The following is a 13,021-nucleotide window of genomic DNA, read 5'->3' as shown; positions in this document are numbered from 1 at the left end:
ACTGCACACAACTATGGCACTTAGAACCTTTGACTATGGTGATATTCGGAATTAAACTCATGGTTGCAAGCCGAGACATAGAGCCAAAATTAATATGACACAAACGAGAATGCCAAATACTCGTAAGATCATCAACATTAGCGCAAATATGGTTCACAGACTTATTATTGAAATCTAACAGAGAAAAGCGGAACAAGCCTCCGCAATCATAGCCTTTACCAATAAATTGTCCAGACTTAGACACAACTAATTTATTGGACTCCAAAACTACCTTGAACCCATCTCTACATAGAAGGGTTCCGCTAACGAGATTCTTGTGTGTAGAAGGGACATGATGCACGTTCTTCAGCTGCACGATCTTTCCCGAAGTAAACTTCAGATCCACCGTGCCAGTGCCATGAACAGAAGCATGTGACCCATTCCCCATTAGGACGGAAGAATCCCGGGCGCCCTGATAAGAAGAGAACAAGTTAATGTCAGAACACACATGAACATTAGCACCAGTATCAAGCCACCAGCTAGGTGATTGAAATACTGAGAAGATGAAAGGTAGATTACCATACCCTTTGTTTTCCTCATTGCTAGCGATCACTGTGTTGACATTGCCCTTTTTGCCACGGCGATCCGCTCGATCAGGACAATCCTTGGCAAAATGACCCGTCTCGCCACATGCAAAACATGTCAGTTCAGCCTTGTTCTTCTTCTTGAAGTTGGTAGTTTTGTTGGGCTTGTTAGATTTTGGCTTTCCTTTGCCCTTGTTGTGGTTCCTTTGAACCATGTTGGCGCTGGAGTGGCCCTCGCCTCCTTTAGATCCCGTGTCCTTAGCCCGAGCTTTCTCCTCAACATCCAGAGACGCTATCAGATTTTCAACTGATATCTCCTGTCTCTTATGTTTCAGAGATGTGGTGAAGTTCCTCCATGTAGAAGGCAACTTTGCAATAATGCACCCAGCCACAAATCGGTCAGGAAGGACTATCTTAAGGTGGTCGAGCTCCTTGGCTATACATTGTATTTCATGAGCTTGCTCTACAATAGAGCGATTATCAACCATCTTATAATCATGAAAGCTCTCCATGATATACAGGTCACTGCCAGCATCCGATGCACCATACTTGGTAGTAAGTGCATCCCATAACTCTTTCCCGTCTGTGTGTTGAATATTCGCATCAACCAGACGGTCAACAAGGGCGCTAAGAACTGCTCCCGTAAAGATAGTATTGGCATGGTCGTACTCTTTCTCCTATTCAGGAGTCAGTGGACCCTCAGGTTTGCCTTTACTAACATGGAAGACATTCATAGCAGTCAGCCAGAGCGTGGCCTTGACTTGCCATCTCTTAAAGTGCATACCATTGAACTTTTCTGGCTTCAGCGCGTCGGCAAAAGCAGCCATAGAAAAACTAGGAAATTGTCTACAATAAGGTTTTTGGATTGTTGAATAATTAGACAAATTCCAGATTAAATTCCGAATATAAATCATGACCAAATCAGAAGAACTGAAGTAAAAAGCCAAATCAGATGATGCGTACTGATTAGACATACTGATAGATGGCGCACGCCGGAATCAGCAGGGTCGACGACGTCGAAGCAGCGAAATCAGCAGGGTCGACGAGGTCAGAAGATCACGAGCAGTCGCGTGAAGACGCTTCCCAAAAACCTTATTCGCCCTCTCCCGGTGCAGGACCTAGAAGACGAAGGGTTCCAGAGACCTGCTCTCCTGATCGCAGATGCACGTCTGCGGTCGGGATGAAGAGAACTAGAAGGCGGCTCAGCTGTGAAGAGAGGCGAAAGCAAAAACTGGATTGATTTGGATGCCGGGCTCCTTTTATAGGGCCGAGTCCGCGACCTCCGATCTTATCCGCCCACGAAAATCTCACGTTCAGTTGAGATTTTATAGCGGTCGATTAGGATAAACGTAACAGCCAAGAAAGGTAGGCGCGCCCCCGCAAGGCGAGGGGCCGGATTTCGGCGGACCATTCACGCGCATGTCGTGCGCCCGCGCCCTTCGCCCCGCCCCGCCAAGGCCAGGCCAGGCGAGCGAGCGCGCGCGCGTGTGGCTCTCCACACTCTCTCCTCTCATCCATGACTTGGTGAGTGAGTGTGGCTTCCATATTTAAGCTAGCTCTACTCCACTAAAACTAGCAATATGGTGCTATTGGTTCCACTTATTCCCTAGCTATACACTTATATGGGCTTTTGAGATTTTCCTGGGATTTAATTGAATTTCTTAATTTGGGCCTTAGCCCATAAATCCTAACAACGCACGGCCGACGGTTGGCCGCGCACTCGGTGGCGGGGCGGCTCAGGGGCGGCGACAGCGCGCGACCTCGATGGTGCGCCAGAGATGGACAGTCGGTGCCACGGAGGTGAGCGGGCGGCGCATGATCAGCGGTGAGGCGGGTCAGGGGCGGCGACGGAAACTTCAAACAAAAGCGAAGCGCGGGGAAAAGAAGGGCCAGTGCGGCCCTTTAGTACCGAGCTCGGCTCCAAGATCTGTTGCGCCGAGCTCGGTGCCACGTTAGCACGTCCGCGCTAGCGAGTCCCACTGCTCGGCACAATGGACCGTGGAGCGAGCAGTGTTATTACAAAGTAGACTAGCATGGTGTGAGTAATAATCCTCTAGATAATTCATTCTCATCGTAATAAATGGCATGAGAATGAAAATCATGTTTGTCAATGAAAGCTACATTTTTTCTGATATGTTTATTCTCTATCATAGGCAAACTATAGAACATACAAGATCAATGTGAGTGAGGCAAGCAGTATAAATTGTAGAACATAACATAATGTGAATTTGCAGTGACAGGGCAACTAGCGTTGCTTTTTTTTTGATAAGGCCAGGATCAAACCTGATAATAATTGACATTCGTAGTTAGAAAGAGGAACAGGCGAGCATCATCTCCGTTCTCGAATATTTGTCGTTCGCTAGTTATTTTTGAACTAAAACACGATAAATAAAAAGAACGGAGGGAGGGAGTAGTATCTAATCGTCGAATATACTAGTCACATCAGTTCGTAAACTGGTAATTTCAACTCTATTTACGTTTTAGTCATCTATGAAGGTATTTGTATGCTGTATGCATGACTAAGTAAGCTGCAGCTAGTTGCATATTTGACATTAGATAAACATATGTCCGATTAGTCATCTTTGAAGCTATGTGTATGCATTAATAAGTAGCTCCAGCTATTCGCATAATTAGATAATTACGCTTCAAAGTTTGGCACCAAAGTGATAATAATACGCAAGAAAGGATGAGGCTCGTCAGGGAGAATAGAGTGCTCACCGAGCGGGTCTATAACGGTGGTGGGCTAGTGGCCGTTGACAGGGTACAAACAGGATCGGGCGATGCTTAGGCGGTGGTGGCCTCAGATCCACACCGGCCCGCCGCTGGGCATCCTCATTGCGTGAACGCGAAGGTGAAGACGGGCGCGGTGTGGTGGAGAAGATGGCGCAGCCGTCCTCCTCTCGACGTCAGGGAAGCGGCCGCAACAGATCGATTCCCGGCGTTGCAGGAAGAGGCGACGACGGCGCCGCAGCGGCAGGGGAGGACGGCAGGCGAGAGGAGGGTGGGGTGGAGGCGACGGCGCAGCGTGCTGCGTGAGGGAGGGAGGGCCGCCGGTCGCCGGCTGCCAGACCGAATCCTACGAGTCGACGGGATTGAGCATACTTTTTGGCAACGTATCCTTGTGCTTAAAGGGTACGCATATTTTAAACCTGGGACATTTATATCGCATCCAACGGTAGCAGCTGTGAGCGGAATTAGAGTCGGGCATTTCGTTCCGCTTCGCCGCGGCCGCCGCCGCCGCCTCCGCCTCCGTGTCGCCGCCGCCCCGCAGAACCCTAAAGGCCGCCGCCACCATGCGCCGCCTCCCGACCCTCCCCCGGCCCGCGGCCGCCGTCGCCTCGACATCCACCCCGGACATCGTCGCGGAGCTCGGCCGCGTCCTCTCCACGCGCCGCTGGAACAAGGGCAGCGCCTACAAGCGGCTGTCCCCCTCCGTGACGGCCGCGCACGTGGCCGACCTCTTCCGCGCCCCGGTGTCCCCTCTCGACCCGGCCACCGCTCTGGCCTTCTTCGAGTGGGTCGCGCGCCGCCCCGGGTTCCGCCACACCGCCGCCTCCCACGCCGCGCTGCTCCAGCTCCTCGCCCGCCGCCGCGCGCCCGCCAACTACGACAAGCTCGTCCTCTCCATGATTAGCTGCTCCGGCACCGCAGAGGACGTGCGCGAGGCCGTCGACGCAATTCAGGCAATCCGTCGAGTGGGTGGTAAGCGACTCGTGCTGTCCCCAAAGTGCTACAACTTGGCGCTCAGGTCGCTGCTGCGATTCGACATGACGGAGTATATGGGGAAGCTGTACTCGCACCTCGTGCAGGAGGGATTGTTGCCAGACACGGTGACTTACAACACTATGATCATGGCATACTGCAAGAAGGGTAGTCTCGCCATAGCACACCGGTATTTCTGCTTGTTGAGGGAGTCTGGGATGCAGATGGATACATACACATGTAATGCACTGTTGTTGGGGTACTGCCGAACAAGTGACTTGAGAAAGGCTTGCTGGCTACTCATGATGATGCCGCTGATGGGTTGCAGGAGGAACGAGTACTCCTACACCATTTTGATTCAGGGGCTCTATGAAGCACGGTGTGTAAGGGAGGCACTTGTGCTTGTGTTCATGATGGTACAAGATGGGTGCTCCCTGAATCTGCACATGTATACACTCTTGATAAAAGGTCTTTGTAAGGAGGGCAGGATTCATGATGCCAGGGGGTTGCTTGATGAAATGCCTTTGAGAGGGGTGGTACCAAGTGTTTGGACTTATAATGCAATGATTGATGGGTATTGTAAGTCAGGAAGGATGAAGGATGCATTGGGGATTAAAGCACTGATGGAACAAAATGGGTGTAATCCAGATGACTGGACATACAACAGTCTGATTTATGGCCTATGTGGTGGGAAGCTAGACGAAGCCGAAGAATTGCTGAATGGCGCTATTGCAAGGGGCTTCACACCTACAGTTATCACATTCACTAACCTGATTAATGGGTATTGCAAGGCTGAAAGGATTGATGATGCACTCAGGGTAAAGAGTAATATGATATCAAGCAATTGCAAGCTTGATTTACAGGCATATGGAGTGTTGATTAATGTCCTCATCAAGAAGTGTAGATTAAAAGAGGCTAAAGAGACGCTGAATGAGATGTTTGCAAATGGTTTAGCTCCTAATGTTGTCATTTACACTTCTATAATTGATGGGTATTGCAAGGTTGGGATGGTTGGTGCTGCACTAGAGGTCTTCAAATTGATGGAACATGAAGGCTGCCATCCAAATGCCTGGACTTATGGTTCTTTGATATATGGGTTAATTCAGGATAAAAAGCTTCATAAGGCAATGGCTTTAATAACTAAAATGCAAGAGGATGGGATAACTCCTGGTGTTATCGCTTATACTACTCTGATTCAAGGCCAGTGCAAAAAACATGAATTTGATAATGCTTTCAGGTTATTTGAAATGATGGAAAAGAATGGCTTGACACCTGATGAGCAAGCGTACAATGTCCTAACTGATGCACTATGCAAGTCTGGAAGAGCTGAAGAAGCTTATTCATTTCTTGTCAGGAAGGGAGTCGTCCTCACAAAGGTAACATATACATCTTTAGTTGATGGTTTTAGCAAGGCAGGCAATACTGACTTTGCTGCCGTCCTTATAGAGAAGATGGTCAATGAGGGTTGTAAGGCAGATTTGTACACATATAGTGTATTGTTGCAGGCTTTATGTAAACAAAAAAAACTGAATGAAGCTTTGTCTATACTGGATCAGATGACCGTAAGTGGAGTCAAGTGTAACATTGTTGCTTATACAATAATTATCAGTGAAATGATCAAAGAAGGGAAGCATGACCATGCTAAAAGCTTGTTCAATGAAATGATTTCATCAGGACATAAGCCTAGTGCAACCACATATACTGTATTCATTAGCTCGTACTGCAAGATAGGTCAAATAGAGGAGGCTGAGCATCTAATTGGGGAAATGGAAAGAGACGGTGTCACACCTGATGTGGTAACCTATCATATATTCATTAATGGTTGTGGTCATATGGGATACATGGATCGTGCATTTTCTACTCTGAAGCGCATGGTGGATGCATCATGTGAGCCAAATTGCTGGACTTATTGGCTTTTGCTCAAACATTTTCTAAAAATGAGTTTGATCAATGCTCACTATATAGACACATCTGGCATGTGGAACTGGATTGAACTGAACACAGTTTGGCAGCTTCTTGAAAGGATGATGAAGCATGGTTTAAATCCTACAGTAGTGACATACAGTTCTATCATTGCAGGATTCTGCAAAGCAACACGACTAGAAGAAGCATGTGTGCTTCTTGATCATATGCTTGGAAAAGCTATATCTCCCAATGAAGAGATATACACAATGCTTATCAAGTGTTGTTGTGATATCAAGCTCTTTGGAAAGGATGTGTCATTTGTTACCGACATGATAGAATTTGGGTTTCAGCCTCAGCTTGAGTCCTACCACTACCTTATTGTAGGCCTCTGTGATGAGGGGGACTATGACAGGGCTAAATCACTGTTCTGTGACTTACTTGGGATGGACTATAATCATAATGAAGTTGCATGGAAAATTTTGAATGATGGTTTGCTCAAAGCTGGCCATGTGGATTTTTGTTCACAGTTGCTGGCTGCTATGGATAATAGACACTGTCGGATTGACTCTGAGTCATATTCAATGTTGACTGATAGCATTCGTGAGGCTTCTGGCAGTGTGGTCAGCGAACTCAGAGGAGAAGCTGCCTGACCGATGGTAAATTTCATTTTCTATCATTTCCTACTGTGCACAATTTTTTTCTGTGTGTCAGGCTCGACATTTCGAAAGCATCCATTTCATCTGAGTCATCTGATGGCATGCTCGTTTCCGTAATATAGTTTTGATCCTTGAAAAGTAGTCCCTTTTGTTTGTGTTACAGCCTCCATGCTCCCTTGATCTGAAATATCATTGAAAAAGCAAAATTTTAAGTGGAATTTGAGTTTCATTTGAATTGTGTTATGAAGTATGAAGTTGGTTTTCGTGTTGGCGGCCTTAGCAGAATCTGAACTACGGTTGATGAAATGGGCATGTTTTCTGATAGTGGATATGCTTTGGACCGCAACTGTTCATAGAAATAATTTCTGTGTTTTTTCCCATGTTCCATCAAACAATTGGTCAATCATTTCTCTGATGCAATCTTGTAGCATCCATGATTTTTCTGTACTTGCTTACCTCATCTAAGAATTATTCCAATTGTACTAGGTACATAAAGTTGATTGTTACATCATCTGTCATTAGTAAGATTGGAAAGTTGCTAGGGATTCCATGATTTATGTATGGCATATTTTGTATTGATTAGATTATTCACTATTTTTTCTCTAGACTTGCAAATTACTTTGGTTTTTACCTTTTTCTATCCTTCATCTATTGTTCGTACAGTAGACCTTGGCTTCAAATACTTGGTATATTATTTTTTGTGTTTTGCTATACTATCTGACTTATTATAGGAACAGGACGCAAACTATAAGAAAAGTGCATAGGTGTCATGTATCATGTTTCTTATTGGGAGTTCCAAGTTGTCGGTTTTCAGCATTAGGCTAAAAAGAATAAACAAAAGGGTTCTATATTAGTTCTGCTTTATAGAAGGATGGGTGCCTAGTGCTCCAAAAGAAGATAAAGTGGCACAACCAACTCGAGGGTTGCTAGTATATGATCAATAAAAAACACCTGATAATTGGAGATATTCTTTGCAGCACCATATACATTTAAAATTTGAATTAGTGAAGGATCGTGCCCGTGTTCATGTGGCATATCCTTAACCTTCAAAGTCACATATGTTTTGCTTGATTTTTAGTGCTAATATGCATTTTATGATAACATAAATTGTTATTTCCATTACAAGTTTACTTTGGCTAGTCCTATGCATTGGCTGATTTAAACCTGATATGCAGTGCAAGTGTCTTTGGAGTTTCGTCAGAATCAATGCAGTGTTCCTATGATTCCCGAGGAAACAGTTTCCTAACAATCCTCTTGATGATGCAGAGAAGCCTTTATGAACATGGAGGTCTTCAGGTGTGTGTTTTAGGATCTTCTATGATTCTTTGCCCTCAGTGTTTGGAAGCCTTATTTCTGATCAAATAAGTGTTTCCTTATTTTGTACTGTCAGGCAGAAGGTATCTTCCGAATAAACGCAGAAAATAGCCAGGAAGAATTTTGTGAGAGACCAATTAAATAATGGAATTGTTCCTGATGGTGTTGATGTCCACTGTTTGGCAGGTCTAATCAAAGTAAGCTAATTTCTTTCATGTAGCTTATACAATGATAATCATTCTATGGGAAGCGTCTATTTCTTGATCACCTGTTTTATTAAAGATCGTGCTTACCTTTGTTGGTGAAATTTCATGTCAACACCTGCCAGAGAATCCAGACTTCACATTTGACCATCTCTTTTTTTTTCTTGTACAATGATATTGCCTCTAACTTTTTCCCATTGCATACAAAGTTGTGATTGTGGTTCTGTGATCGTGCCGTTTAGCAATATTTGTTGTAGATTATAATTTTGCTTTTGGAGATGCCAAGGAGTTTGGTCAACTTATTTGACATTAACTGTTTATGCTCACAAGCTAGTAACTTTTATTCGGCAAGACAAAAGCATGTTCTCGTCCAATTTAAGTTTTCATCTCTTTTCAGGCCTGGTTCAGAGAAATGCCGAGGGGGGTACTGGACTCTATCCCACCTGAACAGGTGATGCAATGCCAATCTGAAGAGGACTGTGCTTGGGTATCGAAATGTCTTCCACTAGCTGAAGCAGCTTTGCTTGACTGGGCTGTTAATCTGATGGATGATGTAGTCCAGGAAGAACAGATAAACAAGATGAATGATCGCAATATTGCTATGGTTTTTGTGCCAAATACGACTTAGGTATTGCATTGTGCTAATATTGTAGCAATTAGCGAACTAGCAATATATACCTCACCCCGAGCAGTGGAACGGTTATGCGTGCTAACTATTAGCAAACTTACAATGCAGATGGCAGATCCTTTGACTGCACTGATGTATGCAGTCCAAGTGATGAATTTTCTCAAGATGCTGGTACAAAAGACCCTCAAGGATAGAGAGGAGTCCACTCCAGAGGATGTTTTGCTGCCACAGAAGGACCCATCTGATGAAAATGGGCATCAGAAACCCAGCGTGACACTTGATTCTCTCCTTGAGGATGGATCCAGGCGCCCTTCATTTGCCAAGGAAGAGCCCCTTCTGAACAGTCCTGCCCACAGCACTGATGACAAGTCTAATGAAAGTAAAAACCACTTTAGGAGTCACTGCTGCTTTCGCTGCCCAGGCAACGAGTGTGGACGACTCCACTAGTGGCTTACAACCTTCAGCTGCTATCACTTTAAGGCACGAACTGCTTGCCTTCTTAACAGAATAAATTATTTCATCCTCTATATGTCATCTTCTTTAATATACCAACTTAATTAACAGAATAAATTATTTCATCGTCGCACGAACTGCTTGCCTTCTTGTACGGTGCTTCTGCCTCGCGCGCCACAGTTGGGATAGCGGACACCGAGTGACCCACCAGCTATAGCATGCGTGCTAGTAGTCCGCTACTTTAGACTGTCTGCAGCGCCGCACTCTAGCCCTCCTCTTCCCTATTCCTATTCATTGCTTGGGCTACAGGTGACCTCTACTTTCCGCAGCGCAGCCCCCTACCGTGCCCCCTTGGTAGCGGACCGCTTCTCTCTCACGCCAGATCGAGAGGAGCGCTGTTCACCCCCTCGCGGCTTTCTTTTCTCCCTTTCGCGCGCGCATCGGAAGGAGCCGGGGACGACGAGCCGGATGGGGAGGGCGCCGGCTGCTGCGGTGGAGGAGCCGGTTGTGGAGGCGCCGGCTGCTGCGGTGGAGGTGCCGGCTGTGGAGGCGCAGGCCGAGGAGTCCCCGAAGGTGGCGGAGGAGTTGAAGCAGCAGCCCTCGCCTCTGCTGTCGCAACAGCCGGTGGTGGAGGAGAAAGACTCCGATGGCGCAGCCAACAGTGTCAACCGCGGCGAAGGTATTGTTTCTGCTCCTATTTCGTGTATGTGTTGTGGTCGTGGACTTCTGTTGTGATCTATCCTGCGGCCTCAGAGATTTATATTTTTAGTTGTAGTATGGCAGTTGTATTATGGTTCAATAATCCCTATTATACTTGGTGGAGCATGAACATATATTTTGACCATTCTATTGATGACACGCCTAGGATATTTATTTGGATGCCTGTGGCTATTTGACATTCTGTTTTGACAATAACTACTATAGGCTTTCCCGGTAAAAAAATAACTACTATAGGTTCTACCTAGTTTGAAATAGAACAAAGAAGATTATATGTTTATTGTAATTATGGCTGATATCCTAAAGTAAGCTTATGGAAGAGTGTCTTGTGCCCAAATTTTTAGATGATGGAGTTGCAAAAGAAAAATATGAAGAAGAGGACAAAGGTGAACGGCTTGAGTTTGAGGATGAACCAGAATATGAAGAGGAGGCTGCTGTAGACTATGATGAGAAAGATTTGGAGCAGTATGAAGAACAATACGAGGATGGTGATGAAGAGGTGGAGTATACTGAAGATGTGGTTGAAGTGGAGACTGATATTGTGGGTGAGGAACTTGATGAAGGTGGTGTTGATGGGGAGGGGGAGGGATACGAAAATGATGACGAAGAACATCATGTGGATGTGGATGATGCAGAGCAGGATGAAATGGTTAAAGAGCACCGCAAGCGAAAAGAGTTTGAAGTTTTTGTTGGTGGTCTGGATAAAGATGCAACAGAAAATGACCTTAAGAAGGTTTTTGGTGAAGTTGGTGAGATCACTGAAGTTCGTCAGATGATGAACCCTGCCACAAAGAAGAATAAAGGCTTTGCCTTCCTGCGATATGCAACTGTAGAGCAAGCAAGGCGTGCTGTTTCAGAGCTAAAGAATCCAATGGTTGGTTTTAAGATTGACTATTTTATGTTTCTGTTTTATCCTTTTCACATGTGACTTACATATTTTATTTAATACTCCAGGTGCGGGGTAAACAATGTGGTGTTGCTCCAAGTCATGACAATGATACACTCTTTGTCGGCAATATCTGCAAAACATGGACAAAAGAACATGTATGACACTTGGGATTTGTTTTCATGATTTTCATTTGCTTCTTTGCTGAAGAAATAACTTGTTTTGGCTTTTGCAGTTGAAGGATAAATTGAAGAGTTATGGAGTTGAATGTTTTGAGGACTTACTACTGGTTGAGGATACAAACAATCCTGGGATGAATCGTGGCTATGCCTTGCTTGAGTTTTCTACTCGACCTGAGGCAATGGATGGTTTCAGGATATTGCAGAAGAGGGATGTAGTCTTTGGAGTTGATCGTAGTGCAAAGGTTTCCTTTGCTGATTCCTACCCTCAAGTTGATGACGAAATAATGGCATAGGTGACTACTTATTTTGTACAGTAATTATAAGGCCGCACCTTCGGATTGCAGGTGACTACACGGAAACCCTTTTGATGCGGAAGAGAAGGATGGTAGTTATGGTAGTTGAAGTAAAAATAGTATTATATGATTGTGGTGGGGTTTAGGAGGTTGATATAGAGGAAACTGGTGCGGGAGTTGGTGAAATAGGGGGAGAGAGAATGCTGATGTGGAAGAAAAGTATGATATAGGGGGATAAATTTAGGGGAAACCACTGCGGATAGCCTGAGCATCACAGAAGAACAGTGAAACAGAATTCTAAGTTATCATACGACAGACCATGTTTTAACACTAGGACATAGGCGGGCGGACAGCACTTCTATCAGAAACTGAAAAGAAAAGGGTTGGTAGCATGCAGCAATAAAAACGAAAGCAAGATAGTGATCCTACTGTGAACGAACCCAAACTCCTGTTCCTTTCCTATAGGCTAGCCATGAGATATACAATGGACAACAAACTTGGTGGCGTAAGTGTCAACATCAAGCCCACAAAAAAACTAGCTGAGCACCTTCCACACTGGAACAGTGCAAAGGGATTATAAAAATCAACAATTTGAGTTCTCTGGGCCAAAAGAAAGCAGCCGTGCATACATTTGAGCTGGAACAATGAGTCCAGTTGATGCTGTTACGCAACAATAAGCAGCAGTAATGATAATGCCCTCAGGTTTGAAGTGCGGAATTTAAGGCGTGAAGGTGTGACAGCTGAAAGGGCCATAAATAAAAACTTCGCATAAATTCGTTCCACTAGGAAACGTCCGTGTGAAGCGTTAAGCCATCCTGGAAACGTTGAGGCTGGACCAGGAAAGGTTATATACCAGCAAATTCTTTAAAGGTGGCAGTAGGCACGCCAAGTTGTCGACTTTAATTAAGTTGTCAGCTCAAAGGGGAAAGGCGTAATAATTAATAATATAAAATAAAAGCGCTGGAAGCCAAATCCATTCGTTGTGCTGTCATTTTCTTTTCCTAAAAAAAAATCGGTACATGTACTCCCTTCGTCCAAATACAAGGGATTTCCAGTTACGGTAAATTATAATAATATATAAAAAGCATTTTCATAATCTATATCTAATGGAACTCATTTTGTACATGAGGGCACTGGAAAAGAAAAGGGCAGAAACTGGTGGGAATTTGAAGTGGAGATACTAAACGGTTGTAGTAGGCACTAGGCAGTAGCGAATTCTGTAGCGGTCAACGGAGGAGTAGCGCTGTACTATAATAATAATAACTGCAGGGGAACAAAACCCAGACGCTGCTACGAACAAAGAGCGGTCCCCAATTGCGTGGGATGCAAACAAGATCTGGCAGTCCCGTCAATGGAATGCATTTCATATGGCTGGCTGGCTGGCTGGTCCTTTCGGTAAGACAAGGCAACTCGCTGGCAATTGGAAGGCCCGATAAAACTGTCCTCTCCAATTGAGCGTTGAGAAGGGTTGAAATGAAATCAGCGGGCAGCCAAACGTTGGGACTTGGGAGTAAAAAAA

General features: G+C 45.1%; 1 protein-coding gene across 2 annotated transcripts; it reads left to right on the top strand.

The window, feature by feature from the left end:
* Positions 1 to 3,468: 3,468 nt before the first annotated feature.
* LOC109943278 (heterogeneous nuclear ribonucleoprotein Q) lies at positions 3,469 to 11,865 on the top strand. 2 transcript variants are annotated; one of them, XM_020546189.2, is made up of 7 exons: positions 8,002 to 8,122; positions 8,217 to 8,337; positions 8,741 to 8,971; positions 9,080 to 10,103; positions 10,486 to 11,015; positions 11,096 to 11,185; positions 11,263 to 11,865. In XM_020546189.2, the coding sequence occupies exons 4-7, from the start codon at positions 9,893 to 9,895 to the stop codon at positions 11,500 to 11,502; spliced, it is 1,071 nt and encodes a 356-aa protein (XP_020401778.1). In that variant the 5' UTR covers positions 8,002 to 8,122; positions 8,217 to 8,337; positions 8,741 to 8,971; positions 9,080 to 9,892; the 3' UTR covers positions 11,503 to 11,865. The 2 variants fall into 2 exon arrangements, 1 of the variants encoding a protein (XP_020401778.1); XR_002265963.3 differs by lacking the exons at positions 10,486 to 11,015; positions 11,096 to 11,185; positions 11,263 to 11,865 and adding an exon at positions 3,469 to 6,826 and having other exon boundaries at positions 9,080 to 9,561.
* Positions 11,866 to 13,021: the final 1,156 nt, after the last annotated feature.

This window comes from Zea mays, chromosome 3 (genome assembly GCF_902167145.1).
Source record: "Zea mays cultivar B73 chromosome 3, Zm-B73-REFERENCE-NAM-5.0, whole genome shotgun sequence".
Taxonomy (NCBI): Eukaryota; Viridiplantae; Streptophyta; class Magnoliopsida; order Poales; family Poaceae; genus Zea; species Zea mays.
Note: the sequence above shows the minus strand (reverse complement) of the source record. Positions and strands in the feature narration are given on the sequence as shown.

Bases quoted from the DNA above. Each gene is read 5' to 3' on its own strand.
- LOC109943278 (XM_020546189.2), top strand. From the start codon at position 9,893: ATGGGGAGGGCGCCGGCTGCTGCGGTGGAGGAGCCGGTTGTGGAGGCG. The intron at 10,104-10,485 runs GTATTGTTTCTG...CCAAATTTTTAG, and splicing joins CAGTGTCAACCGCGGCGAAG to ATGATGGAGTTGCAAAAGAA. The intron at 11,016-11,095 runs GTTGGTTTTAAG...TTAATACTCCAG, and splicing joins CAGAGCTAAAGAATCCAATG to GTGCGGGGTAAACAATGTGG.